The sequence below is a fragment of the Electrona antarctica genome (assembly GCF_951216825.1).
Source record: "Electrona antarctica genome assembly, chromosome: 1".
NCBI classification, from domain to species: domain Eukaryota; kingdom Metazoa; phylum Chordata; class Actinopteri; order Myctophiformes; family Myctophidae; genus Electrona; species Electrona antarctica.
In genome coordinates, this window is record NC_136806.1 from 24,891,931 (window position 1) to 24,906,899 (window position 14,969).

Genomic DNA, 14,969 nt, shown 5'->3' on the forward strand with positions numbered 1-14,969 from the left:
TTCAGTTAAAAGAAAATCTTTTTTCTCTCGTGAGAGATTTCAGCCTCCATAACAGTCATTCGTATACTCACACACTAAATATTTGAATGAATCAAGTCTTATCCAACCACATAAGAATATGGTATGGTAATATAGTATTTAACACTTGTGCAAAGATCATTTGTTCTCATGTTGTATTACCATGACAGGCTGGGTTATTTATTCCCACCTCTCCCTCTCCCTTCCTCAGCCCCCCCCCCCCCTAATTAGTGGGACGTATTTGCCTGTATCCTGTTTTATACTTTGTCGTACAGCAGTGTCTCAGCCGATCTTCTTCTAATCTAGATGGTTTCTTTCAGCTTGTGACATGGCGTAGAATGGCGCATAAATATGGAGCATCAGTGTGACCATTAAAACAGTGTGACCATTAAAACAAGGATTCACCGATGCAGTCTTCAGTTACTTTTTTATTTTAGCACAGGTTCCACAGGCACTTATTTGTAACGTGACACGTGTGTGTCTGTGTGTGGTGCAACAGAATTGTCCATGAGTTCTGGAGACGAGGTAATTCTAGCTTCCTTCTTCAGCTCCACACAGCTTTGTAGGCTACCATGGGCTCCGTACTGAGGAAAGTGCACACCACCCACAATCCTTGTGCTAGATTTTTACTGTAGGTTGAAATATATTTCCCCCACTTATTAAAAAAAATAAAAAATGATTTAAAAATACATCTGTATAATTGTACAGCATTTCCAATACCTGGTCAGATATCACATTTGAGACATGGCACATTATTATAATGCAAACTTAAATCTAGTGCTAATTTCTGTGTAAAACTGTGTTATTTCCCTTTTTAAGGAAAGTACAGTATGGTATACAATAAAACTGCTGTGCTACAGGTTTCAAATGTAGAAAAAAAATACTGATATAAAAGACAACATGAAGCATTATAATACAATTGTAGCAGCAGCACATGGAATTTCAGATATAAAAGACATTCACTGTTTTTATATTAGTACTAGTCAGTCACTAGTCAGTCAACATTAGTGCAGAAAAGGGTCTTAGACCGCCTTCACCAGCTAGGAACTAGTTAGGAAACATTGACTTTGGTTCGACGGCAGTGCAGGTAGACAGAGATGGGATGAATGAATGCCAGCAGGCTGAGCAGGGTCAATGCTACATTCACCTGTATGGGTAGAGACAGAGGGAATGAGTAAATGCCAGCAGGCCTCAAGAGCCCCAAAACATTTCGGCACACATTGCAAGGTGCCTCTGGGCATTTTTGCCTATTTTTGCCCAGGCGCCCACCACTCTATTGTCGTCCATGCTAAACCCCTTATCCCTATAGTAACTTTTACTATTTTTAAAAATATTTTTGAATATGTAAATCTACATCGGCATGTTGTGAGCTTGTAGATTGTCTATTTTAACTATTCAAAAATGTCTACAATGATCTACAAGCTCACAATGTGTCGCACCACAACGCATGTAGATCTGCTATTTTCAGATTATTATACATTTGAAAACTTTAAATGGGACATTCTGCACAATTAGTAGGCTACTTTTACTTTTGGAATCTTTGGAGTACTTTTTCCACCCACTGATCAAGTGGTGCTGCTATGGCAGGCTAGAAGCGTAGGGGCATCCTCCTCTGGGATTACTACCAAATAAGGGCGGTCCGGTCCATGTACTTACGTAGAGCGGGTCACCTCCCAAGGTTCCGTTAACCAGAGCGAAACAGGGGTACTGCAGCAGGGAGACCACAGCTGACAAAGCCATGACCAGGCCATACAGCTTCCCAAAGTGACATGACGGGAACCTGCACACACGCACACGCACACGCACACGCACACACACACACACACACGGTTACGTCAGTTCCAGTGGAAAATGAGGAAATAAAGAGAGCTGGTGAAAAGGTACAATCATTTTGTGCAAGCATTTTAAATTAGAACGAATTAGAAGAGTGAAAGTAAGGGTAAAAAAATATAAATTATATCATATCAAAACAAATATGATCAAATATGCATAAAGTGTGTGACAGTGTGTGAAAATAAAAATCATATCCAATAGCAGCAGACGTAAAATATGCATAACATAAGTATATTGGAATGGGAATATATCTACTGTACTATCATAAATGCATACTGGGCCTGTAAGCATGTAAGAGACTGATGTGGCCATCTAGTGGCGGCATTGAATAACTGAACCGGTTCTAAAGAGTAGCAGAGGTAATAGGTACAGTACTACAACGGGTGGAAATGTACAGACATGTGCGACAGGGCTCAGTGCTTATTCAGCAGCCGGATAGCCTTTGTCTGTTCTATTGGCATTTGATACTGCGGTATCGCCTGTCCGACGGTAGCAGGGTGAACAGATTGTGGTTGGGGTGTTGAGTGTCTTTTCATGTTCTGCTTAGCCTTGGCTAAGCACCACTTGGCAGCGATGGAAGAAATAGGCCTACTCTGATTTTTTTTTACTTTAATCCCAAATTGTACTTGAGTTAAAGTACAGAAGTATTGGTATCAAAATATAATGAAAGTACCAAAAGTAAAAAAGTATTATGCAGAATGTCCAATTTCACAAGTTGTTTTTTCTAAAGTGTAGTTTAGTTTTGAAGAGTCTGAGAAGTAGTGGAACTGACATTTAATAAATGTTGTGCGTGCGTGCGTGTGTGTGCACCACTCACGCAATGCAGAGGAAGGCTGCGTTGCCACCATACAGGAAGGATCGATTGAGCACCTGCAGGATGAAGGTGAGGTACTGGAGGGGCAGCAAGGGTATGGTGGCACAAAGAGAGAACAGCACACACTGCAGCGCCGTCAGGAACAGAGATAGCACCGATGCCCTTAGGTCTGCCTCCCGCTCACTCTCGCCTATGCAAATGCACACGTACACACACGCACGCACACACACGCACGCACGCACGCACACACATACACACACACTCAGTATCAGTATCATTGTGGCGATGTAATTGTTTACCCCATTATTTTTTCATTGACCTGCTTGTAACTTGCTAAACCAAACCCTTAAATACCCTAAATCCTAACACAGTGGTATGTAATAGGTGGCCCATGGGCCAGAACTGGCCCGCAGGTGATAATATCTGGCCAGGCAATAATTTACAATATATATAATTCATTATGTATTTTTGTAGGTTTGGGTCAGACACCAAATTTGTCTTTTGGGTTTCGAGATGAAAAATGTGGGAACCCCTGTCCTATACCCTTCCCAAGTCACAGTGACTATTGGCAATGACAAAATTGGGGGAGAAAATGCAAAGAACTATATAAACCAGTGACTTTTCATGTATGTTTTTCTGGCTTCACTGTTGAGCTGTCTAGACTTTTACCTGCGGCTCTAGGCTTGCCCTTGTGTCTGTCAAAGATCAGTCCGTTCCAGGGAGCACAAAACACACCACACAGCTGGGTCGCCGCAAATGCATTGAGGTACTGGCTCACTGCAAGGACACATAGCCATGGAAGAGACAGTTTAGAGTAGACGAAATAGAATGCAGCATCACTAATTCAACAATGTACCTAATCAACATGGTAACCTATCAGTACCAGTGTGGCATATCAGCAGCAGTGCAATCTGTCAGTACTGTGTAACCTGTCAGTATCTGTGTAACCTCTAACCTTTCAGTACCTTTATAACCTACAAGGGTTGATGGTGGTTCAGAACATTTCTTATCTTGTTATTGTCGTTACTTTAGCACAGTATTTGTGGACCTTACCACATCACTGTACTTGTCTTATGTATGAATACTGTAAGTAATGACAAATAAACCCTACATGTTCGCCCAATAGGAACTCTAAGATTCATTCATTCATTCATTTAATGCAGAGGTTTTCAACAGGTAGTCTGTGGACCACTAGAATCTCAAGAGGGGGTAGTGCACCGGATTGTCTGGTTGGGTCATTATTATTAGGACATAATAGTAGTAGTAATAGTAATATAGTAGTCCATGTTAGAGTGGGATGTAAACAGTCGGATGTATACACATGGGATGCATAGCAAGTGTTACAAAAGCACTAATCTTAGTCCATATCCCCACCAAACACATCAGTGGTAATCAGGTTGATTCTAAATCAGGGTGGTTGTCCCTTGTTCACAATCTGTTGAAAACCCCAGGGTTAAAGTGATACCGTTATATCATTTATATACATATACTTGGAGTTCATAAGCTTACGCCTTGGCCATTAGCGGAGATATGGGATGGATGCCCGTAAATATCAGACACAAAGGTGAGATGTTTTTGTCTTGCACAAAATGATTGTACCTTTTCACCAGCTCTCTTTATTTCCTCATTTTCCACTGGAACTGACGTAACCGTGTGTGTGTGTGTGTGTGTGTGTGTCTGTGTGTGCGTAGGTTCCCGTCATGTCACTTTGGGATGTCTTTGGAATAGACTTGTTAATATGTCTGATGACAGACTAACCAAAAAGATTTTTAACTGGGATATTTCTAATGGTTATCCCTGGGCCAATGAAGTAAAGTCTTTATTTTTTATGAATAATTCATCATTTATTTATTTAAATAGACTATGCTGTAATATTCATGAGATACAGAACTATATGTTCCTTGGGTATAAGGAGAGTTGGGCTGTTGATTTATGGTACAAACCAAAACGAAGAACATATCGTCTTATTAAAAATAATTATGGCCCTGAACCTTATGTTACACAAAATGTATCCAAAAGTCAGAGATCTTTTTGTGCACAGCTGCATTCTGGGACCTTACCATTAGCTTTAGAAACGGGTAGATTAATTACATCAGGAAATATTATTATTACGTGCACAATATAATGAAATATCCGCTTCCAAAGCAGCAGCTAATTTGTTAAAGCTCAAACAAACTATCTTTGACCAGGGTGAGAAGTCTGGCAGGGTTCTAGCCTGGCGCATTAAACAAATGCAAACTGAAAGAGCAATCAACATGTTAAAAAAATGATGTTGGGGAGACGATAGAAGACCCTATCCAAATTTGCGAGGCATTTAGAGATTATTATGGTAAATTATATAGCTCTGAGACAAATCAAGAAGATGTGGTTGAGAGCTCCTTTTTGGATGGAATTAATATTCCTAAAATTCGAGAGGAAGACAGTAAAAAGCTGGGGGCAGATGTGAGTATTGGTGAGATCTTGGAGGCAATGAGTAATATGAAGTCTGGAAAAGCTGCAGGGCCTGATGGTCTGCCGATAGACATTTATAAAAGATTTGCGGGCAGATTGGCGAGACCCCTCTTGGACATGTATACTGAATCTTTTGAAGAGGGAGTATTGCCTCCCACTTTGAGAGGAGCCCTCATTATACTTTTGCCAAAACCTGGTAAACCAAATGATAGATGCGAAAATATGCGTCCAATCAGCCTCTTAAATTCTGATCTTAAGATACTTTGCAAAATACTTGCAAAGAGACTAGAACTTATTCTACCTGAAATTATAGATGAGGACCAGAATGGGTTCATGGTGGCCCGCCAGGGTTTTCACAATGTAAGGAGTGTATTGGATTTATTGCATGTCCAGGAGGGGGCGCCAGATACAGCCTTTTTATCTCTCGATGGGGAAAAAGCTTTCGACCGCGTAGAGTGGCCGTTTCTATTCGAGCTTCTTGGTCGATTTGGCTTGGGGGAGAACTTTTGTAAATGGGTAAGACTGTTGTATAACGATCCATATGCAGAAATACTAACCAACAATAATATATCTAGACCGATTAGGATCAATAGAGGCTGTAGACAGGGATGCCCTTTATCACCTCTCTTATTTTTGATCGCAATTGAACCATTTGCAATTGCTGTAAGGGAACATACACTAATTACAGGTATTAATATAGAAAATCTAGAGCACCGCATATCTTTATATGCTGATGATGTAATATTATTCCTGAAAAATTTGGAGATATCTGTCCCAGCTATTCTGGATCTAATAACATCATATGGTCGCATATCTGGCTACAAAGTAAACAACTCTAAGTCATCCATTATGCTTCTGAACTCGGAAGAAAGATGAAACCCTCCCGGTCATGTTCGTCACTTCAGACCAGTAAATGCCTTTACTTATTTGGGAATCCAAATCGTGCCAAGGTTGGAAGAGGTTGTGAATGCCAATTATAACCCAATTTTAGCCACAATCGAAAATTCAATTAATAGATGGTCAAGTCTTTCAATATCTTTGATCGGCAGAATTAATATACTCAAAATGAATGTACTTCCCAAGCTATTGTATTTATTTCAGAACGTACCCTTGTCACCTCCACCAAACTTCTTTTCTAGAACCAGTAAATTGGTTACCAACTTTATTTGGAACAATAGACGTCCTAGACTTAGATTGTCCTTACTTTATCTACCCTATGATAGGGGAGGATTACAGTGTCCTAACTTGCTGTGGTATTTTTGGGCAGCTCAATTGAGAACACTAATGTTCTACTTTACAACGGATGCGGCGCCGGCATGGAAAGATGTGGAATCAAGCTCCTTGAAGTTACCACTCCCCCTTTATATTTACTCAGATACTTATAAAAACCTAAAAAGAATTACAAGCAATCCTATAGTTAAAACAATGATTGAAGTCTGGCATGAGGTTAATATATTTTTGGGAGAACATCCACGTCTCTCTCGCTTCAGCCCAATATGGGGTAATAATCAATTTGTGCCAGGTAGAGCTGATGGGGGGTTTAAATTGTGGGCTGATAGGGGAATAGGTCAATTAAGGGATGTATTTGAGAGGGGTCGGGGGAGTATGCTCTCGTTTGAGGAACTGGTCATTAAATATGATATCCCTCGCAAACACTTCTTTAAATATCTGCAACTGAGGGACTTTATTAGAACTAATCTGGGGCAATCCATGCTGGCCCCATCCATGTCTGTGCTGGAGAAAGCTTTGGTTAATGACCCATTCGGAAGGGGGTTAATATCAGATTTCTACGCCCTATTGGTTGACTTTTCTCCGGAATCCTCGGAAGATAGGCTTAATGCCTGGAGAACAGATATTCAGGAGGATTTAACAGTGGAACAATGGAGTACGGCTTGTGCACAAGCTCAATCCCAGACTGGGAATACTCGTCTAAAACTTCTACAATACAATTGGCTTATGAGAGTGTACATCACACCAGTTAAACTTAATAAGTATAATTGTAATATTCCAGATGTATGCACCAGATGCGGTGAAGATAGAGGCACATTGTTCCACTGTCTATGGTCCTGTCCAAAATTGATTGAGTTTTGGGGGAAGGTCGGGCAGGAAATACAGAAGATTTTGTCAATAAATATTGTACCAGAACCAAAGTTCTTCCTGCTCGGTCTATATCCGGAGGGACACAAGATAAAGCGTAATGAACAAATGTTTATAGATATATGTCTTTTACAAGCTAAGAGAGTGATAGCATTGACCTGGAAGAGGCCGGACAAACCAAGTATTACACAGTGGTTCAGAGAATTGTCTTTATGTCTACCTTTGGAAAAGATTGCATACATTCTTAAGGACAAACAAGAAATGTTTCAGGAGGTGTGGGGCCGTTTTATGAGATACATAAAGAACAATAATTTGTCACATTTAATGGATGGAGCTGAAGAGGAGTAGTGCTGTTGTTTTTTGTTTTGTTGTTTTTGGTTATTGTCGTTTTGCTTTCTTTATATCAGTAATTGTCTTGTACTGTTCATTGTTGTTGTTTTTTGTATATTTGTATTGTCATTTGTGTGTAAAAAAGAAAATAAATATATTGTTGAAAAAAAAAAAAAAGAAACGGGTAGATTCATTGGTACTCCTGAGGAGGACAGAGTGTGTCTAGTGTGTGATTTGAAAGAAATTGAAAATGAAATTCATTTTTTTGTTTGTATTATTATTTTGTAAAATTACAACCATCTGTGTTAACTTTTTCTGGTTAGAGGACTACGAAAAACTGGAATTTTGTTTTAGGAAAGGTATTTTTGCTTTAGCAGACTTTGTATGCAAAGCGTGGGAAAAAAGCAGAATGTTATGTTTGTGTAAAAAATAAAAAAAAATAAAAACTGTTTCTTGTACACAATGCAATACTGAAGCAATGATTTGTATGGTGTGTCCTATAAGTCCATGTGGGCTGGGCGCCTTGGGTGCATGACACAAAAATAAAGAATCTATCTATCTATCTATCTGTCTATCTATACACTAGAGCGATACCCTGTCCAGAGCCCGGGCAGAGGCCTTTTGTGGCGGTTCTGGACAGCAGTGGGTACGACCAACTCGACACCGGACACTAAAATGTAGTGGGGTCATCTAACTAGCCCAATAAATATATAAAGATGCCCTATAATCCTACAGTAGCATGGTTGCAATGCTGTTGTCAATCCAGTACTCTGCCTGGGTTCACTAGAGTGTGACACAGTTATTTGGGAAGAAGATTGATGACTATGAAAAGTTTTTAGCGGTTTATGTAACATTGAGAATGTTTGTGTGCAGTGGTAGAAGAACTGAAGTAATTTGCAATACCACAATGTAGAAATACTCTCTATTCAAAATGTAATACGAAGTACAACTGCCCACGAAGTGGGCAATGCAAAATCTACAAAGTAAATAGTAACTAAAGATTTCAAATAAATGTAGTGAAGTAGGCTACAGGTACAAAATGTGCCTCTGAGATGTGGTGGAGTAGAAGTAAAAGTATTGGAGAAAAAAAAGTAAAGTACAAATACCTCAAAATTATACTACTTTACACCATTGTAAAGCTGTCATGTATTTGTAGTATTTGAGTATTTGCCTCTGAGATAGTGGTAAAAAATGGAAAATGGAAATAAAAGTAAAGTATGTGATATACTTAGTTGCTTTCCACCACTGTTTGTGTTTACTGTATGTTTTTACCCAGTGGGGGCTCTCCCATGGTCAGTCTCTGCAGCATGGGGTTGGTTGAGGGTGTGTGTGTATGTTTTTACCCAGTGGGGGCTCTCCCATGGTCAGTCTCTGCAGCATGGGGTTGGTTGAGGGTGTGTGTGTATGTTTTTACCCAGTGGGGGCTCTCCCATGGTCAGTCTCTGCAGCATGGGGTTGAGGGTGTGTGTGTATATTTTTACCCAGTGGGGGCTCTCCCATGGTCAGTCTCTGCAGCATGGGGTTGGTTGAGGGTACGTGTGTGTGTATGTTTTACCCAGTGGGGGCTCTCCCATGGTCAGTCTCTGCAGCATGGGGTTGGTTGAGGGTGTGTGTGTATGTTTTTACCCAGTGGGGGCTCTCCCATGGTCAGTCTCTGCAGCATGGGGTTGGTTGAGGATACGTGTGTGTGTATGTTTTTACCCAGTGGGGGCTCTCCCATGGTCAGTCTCTGCAGCATGGGGTTGGTTGAGGGTGTGTGTGTGTATGTTTTTACCCAGTGGGGGCTCTCCCATGGTCAGTCTCTGCAGCATGGGGTTGAGGGTGTGTGTGTATGTTTTTACCCAGTGGGGGCTCTCCCATGGTCAGTCTCTGCAGCATGGGGTTGAGGGTGTGTGTGTATGTTTTTACCCAGTAGGGTGTCTCCCATGGTCAGTCTCTGCAGCATGGGGTTGAGGGTGTGTGTGTATGTTTTTACCCAGTAGGGAGTCTCCCATGGTCAGTCTCTGCAGCATGGGGTTGAGGGTGTGTGTGTATGTTTTTACCCAGTAGGGTGTCTCCCATGGTCAGTCTCTGCAGCATGGGGTTGAGGGTGTGTGTGTATGTTTTTACCCAGTAGGGTGTCTCCCATGGTCAGTCTCTGCAGCATGGGGTTGAGGGTGTGTGTGTATGTTTTTACCCAGTAGGGTGTCTCCCATGGTCAGTCTCTGCAGCATGGGGTTGAGGGTGTGTGTGTATGTTTTTACCCTGTAGGGTGTCTCCCATGGTCAGTCTCTGCAGCATGGGGTTGAGGGTGTGTGTGTATGTTTTTACCCTGTAGGGTGTCTCCCATGGTCAGTCTCTGCAGCATGGGGTTGAGGGTGCCGATGAACAGGAGGTGTCTGAGCTGCATGACTGACAGCCACACCAGGTGCCACAGGAAGAACATGGATAGTACGCACTCTCTGAAACTTCTCTCTGGCGGAGAGAATCACCCAGGAAAAGAAGGAAAGCAAGACATTGACAGAGAATGGAGGAAATATCAAGAAGTCAGTCTGCTATGCAGTCAATGGTATATACCAGTGTTTCCCAAACAGTGTCGCAGACCCATTTTTATGAGTCACAATGGGAAATTATTTATTTATTATTTGGAATTAGACATTATTGAGAATCATATTGTGTATACAATACACACCTTTCTTTGGAGGGCTGTTCGTGTCGAGTGGTGTACCCTCTCCAGCGTTGTCACCCTGTACATGGCCGTTCGTGTCGAGTGGTGTACCCTCTCCAGCGTTGTCACCCTGTACATGAGCTTTATCTCCCTCCAGCTCAGGACTGATGGTTTTCGTTTTTCCGCAGGTCACCCTGGCAGAGCAAAGGTCGCACACACCACCATACCATTCTTAATTTAAAGCTGAAATCTGTCATTTGTAATCTGTAACCTGCCCTGGATTCAAACCTGGGTCTCCTGCATGAGAGACTAAACTTCTACGGATTTTTTAAGATCGAATGCCCACTTCATGGCCTTCTATAGGGAGGATCAAAAAAATCCAATGAAAGAGTATAAGGAGACCCCCTTTGCCACTGCAGATGGACCAATTATAGATTTGGAGAACATTTTTATTCATTAAATTAAGCTCTGGGTTGCAACTTTAACTCCAAAGAGTGTACAAGTGGACACGCTTCCATTTGTGGACTCTTTGCAGTTAAATTGACACTATGGATGTTACTGTTCTGCAGTGTCAGAGACAGATCCTGCACAGACTTAAGCACCTTGGTTTTAATGTCTTACCCATATGTATAGCCGTCAGGTAAGGGGTAGGGAATCCTGGATCTGGGCATCAGTAGGAAGGTCCTGAGCAGGTGAAGGACACCACAGGCAGACATGAAGAGGAAGCAGGCACGCAGAGAAACACCCGACTCAACCAGCACCTATAGAGGAAGAACATGAGGGATGCGGTCTGTGATTTAATAACATTTCCTCAGCACCTTCTTAGAAGATACTATAGCCTCAGGTATTCATGTGTGACAAGGAGACGAGTGCGTGCGTACGTGCGTGACAATGCATATTTTACCTTGATAACGAGGAAGATTGCTGAGGAAGAGTCAAAAGCTCCATTATACACAGTGATGATGGTGGAGCGATAGGAGCCAAATAGGTTCCCAACCTGCAGTAGATAAAGAGATGTAAATAGAAAGTGTATATTTCCTTACAAGTTAACATATATTCCAGAATGTCCATTGATTCTCACAGCAGGGGTAATGTGTGCAACAGACCTCATTCTGTCTGAACTGACTGTCATGTTCTTTGTATATGCCTGCCCTGCCCCTGTCTCATGCATTCTTTCTCCAACCTCAAGAGCTGGTCCATAGCAAGCGCGTCTCAGTAACCCTTATTCCTACAGCTCCCTTTGCTACTCCCATCTTCTTCACACAAAAATGTTTTCTGGCTCATAAAGTCCCATTCCTTGGCATATTCGCTGTGCTTCCATTCCTATCTCATACCGTATCACTCATTAAATGGAGTGCACAGATTATACTTATATCACAGCATCATATTTATAAGCTTAGGCCTGGGCCGTGGCTCAGCGGTCCAGGCACCTTGGCCGGTAGCCCGAGTCTGGCAGTGTGCCGCGGGCTTGACTCCCGATCCCGACGGCCTTTACTGCATGTCACTCCCCCATCTCTCTCCCCCATATCCTGTCAACCTACTGTCTGTCTCTCTATATAATATAAAATAAAGGCGAAAGCAGCAAAAAATACATTACAAATAATAATAATAATAATATTTAAGCTTAACCTGAAGCTGCCTTTGTGATCAATAGGCTACAAGTGAATGGGCTACGGACCCCACCCCCTACTGAGAAAGTTGAGGGAACAGGATTTCTCAAAACATATTTCCTGAGGATGGGTCATGGGACTCTTCTCCCTCATAGGTCAGGGTCATGATTCATGGTGTTATTGCACTGTACCGTCCTTCACATTAGGAAGAAGGGCCAGTGTGCTAAAGTTAGATTTATACTTGGTTGTGCACCAGTGCCAAAAATAGCAGATCTGCAAAAAATATGGAATCGTCTGGGGAACTCTGATTTGACTTTCTATAGTTGTCAATTGAAAATGTCAGCAGTAAGTGAAAAGACGCGCTGCTTTACACGTTTATAAGTTTGAGCTATTGGTTCATTGAATATTGCCTCTTTGTTGATTTTCACTACTTTCTTTTTCCTGAAAAAACTGAGAGAAATTGAAAAATAATAATTCTCTGCCACTTCTAGACACAGCCTAGACACAGCAGAGACACAATTGAGATGAAAACGAACATATCGAAGAGAGAGATGGAGCTGCTGATTTCCAAAAACATTGGCTGCTGACATTTCTTTTATCAACATGCTGCTTTGTGGTATTTTATGCATCAGCAACAGCACTCACAACCCTTAAGTAGCAGCTACCCAAGTGTCTGTGTGTAGACTGTCAAGTAGAGACAAAGCCGAAAGCCTAAAAGTGATATGGCAACTTCAGTACCATACCTGCATGTTGGTTATCAGCAACAAGATGCCTCCCACAGCGATGAAGGAGAGAGCAGGGAAGAGAAGGATGGAAAGAGCTGAGGGAGAAAAGGTAATGTGACCATCCACAACTCATTTTCAGTTGTAGTTCAATGTGAGCGTCTAGCAAGATGGAGGTATAAGGACTAACCTGAACTTGAGAATGCCACAAACAAGCTACCCAGGGTGTAGAGTAATCTGGTGGGAGAGAGAGATAATGACCGTACTTAAGGGCTAGTAAATGAATCACACATAGGACGGTGAGGTGGGAGAGCGCACAAGAAGATAAGAAACAACACTAATAGAATGATTAACATCATTACACAGGTAAAAGGACAATGTTAAAATCATCTGTGGCTCAACAACTGCTTGGCATTGTTCAATTGCTTTGTACTTGACCCTGTCTGGAAAGACTCTAGCTTACATTTTTCCTGGCCCCTTCCCAAGCCAGGGGTTCTGTCTCACATCTCAACCTTCCTCCTCACCTCCCTGTGTTTGACTATTTGTGCTCCTTGGCTTTTAATTTCCCCTCCACCCTCTCTTAGTGGAAACACATGGGTGAGCTTAGGACCAACTAGAGGAGTTTGTTATCGCAGATTAGGTCTGTGAAACGATAGTGAGTGCGGCCAACCCTAGGACCAAACCACGCATGCACGCACGCACACACACACTCGTGTAACAATTCAAACAGCCATTCAGATCTTTGCTAGCCCCATCTGTGACCGCACCCATCTTGTTGTAAAGGCTACAGCGATTGGTGAGGTCAAGGATGGGGCCAGTTCACTGCATAGTGCTGCCCCATGTCTTGCACGCTCCTTAATTCATCAAGCTCAAGAGCAGGTCCATAGCAACTGTCTCAGTAACCCTCATTCCTGGAGCTCCCTTTGCTACTGGGTCTTCACACAAACATTGTGTGTGGTTCTCTGGCTCGTAAAGTCTCATTCCTAGGCATGTTCATTGTGTGTCCATTTTTTGCTGCTGCTTCGCAGCTCACTGACCGCTCTGCCTGGCAACCTGTTACCCAGGAAACCTCGGAAGCATTGTAGCCTTCTGCAGAACTATTTTGACCTTGTTCTTTCTTTATCACAATACTTTTATCTGTGCTTGTCCAGTTGTCATGTATGAATGAGTTTTCGCAACTTGCATGTGCAGACATGGCTACGCTAGCTCACACTCATACCGCTGACATGCACTCATGAACATGCACAAACACATCCCCTCTCCCCAAGACTCAGATCTCTGCTGCTGGTGCGAACACACAAACATGGCAATCCCACAGAAACCACAGGAATCACAATGTGATCATCACATTATAAATGCAGAGAATAGAAAGGCATGAAGAGGAGACAGAAACAGAAAGGGAGAGGAAGAAAGAAAGAAAGAAAGAGTCGATTGAGTGAAAATATAGCAAAAACGGTAAAAGATGAACTATTATACAGATAATGCATGCGTTCCCATCATCTTAGCCACAACAGGCAGGACAGTGAAGAAGCAGGGGAGGAAGAGCAGTCATGTGGAGATGTAGAGGGGAGGACAGACAGAGGCCTTACTGTCTGTAACTACACTGTGTTAATAACTGCTAAATGCTGCACGGCCTGGTTCTCTCAGACACTCATTTCACTTCACATTATCACAGTATCACTTCACAGTATCAACACCTGTCATTCTTTTGGATCACCAGGCAGGCTCCTGCAGACAAGCACGGTTCTACAGCTGAACTAAAAAGGCATGAATCTTGAACAGGGTTTAACTGAAGCGTCAACAGACCAACTTATTTTTTTACTTAATTCTGTCATAAACCTTCCCCCAAGGATTCGAGTCACAATAATCAATATGTTGAACTTGAGCTTATTAGTGATCAATCATTAGTTATATGCAAATTAAATAACACTTCATACAAAGCTTACAAAGGGAAGTGTAAGTAGCTCAAGTGGATGTGACATGTTGCTTATCAGAATTTAGCATTCAAATAAAGATTAAAGTGATTTGTATGCTATTTAAAACTGTTTGATTCTGTTGCCATCCAACAGAAGTCTCTAGGACAAAAGTAAAATTTCCACTTTATTAGTTTCAATATTTTATATTTGGACATTCTGATTCACCCATTCTTCATCCATCCAGCCAAACAATCAAACTCACATTCCAATCAGGCGAGCCACTGTAGTGCCGAAATGGTCAAACAGGAAGCCATTAGGCAGTGTCGAGAAATTGTTCATAAAGGAGGCGATGGTGAAGACCAATGAGAACTGCTCATCCTGTCCACTGCAGTCTGTGTGTGTGTGTGAGAGAGAGAGAGAGGGGATAAAACAGGGCTGGGATTTTGGACTTTGTTGGAAGTTGGAACAGTGATAATGGAACAGAAAGATTCTCATGCTCACCCCTTGTGACCTGTGTGTGTGTGTGTGTGT

At 42.0% G+C, this 14,969-nt stretch overlaps 1 protein-coding gene across 3 annotated transcripts in view; it reads right to left on the reverse strand.

Annotated features, from left to right (window-relative positions):
* Positions 1-426: 426 nt before the first annotated feature.
* slc43a3b (solute carrier family 43 member 3b) overlaps positions 427-14,969 on the reverse strand; it is a 29,830-nt gene continuing 15,287 nt past the window's right edge. For all 3 annotated transcript variants that reach the window (XM_079499668.1, XM_079499666.1, XM_079499667.1), the window contains exons 4-14: positions 14,701-14,830; positions 12,713-12,759; positions 12,544-12,620; positions 11,095-11,187; positions 10,812-10,951; positions 10,215-10,384; positions 9,854-9,997; positions 3,335-3,442; positions 2,669-2,855; positions 1,675-1,798; positions 427-1,165 (exon numbers count right to left, since the gene is read on the reverse strand). In XM_079499668.1, the coding sequence (XP_079355794.1) occupies positions 1,070-1,165; positions 1,675-1,798; positions 2,669-2,855; positions 3,335-3,442; positions 9,854-9,997; positions 10,215-10,384; positions 10,812-10,951; positions 11,095-11,187; positions 12,544-12,620; positions 12,713-12,759; positions 14,701-14,830 (1,316 nt within the window). In that variant the 3' untranslated portion in view covers positions 427-1,069. The remainder of the gene's footprint in view (positions 1,166-1,674; positions 1,799-2,668; positions 2,856-3,334; positions 3,443-9,853; positions 9,998-10,214; positions 10,385-10,811; positions 10,952-11,094; positions 11,188-12,543; positions 12,621-12,712; positions 12,760-14,700; positions 14,831-14,969) is intronic.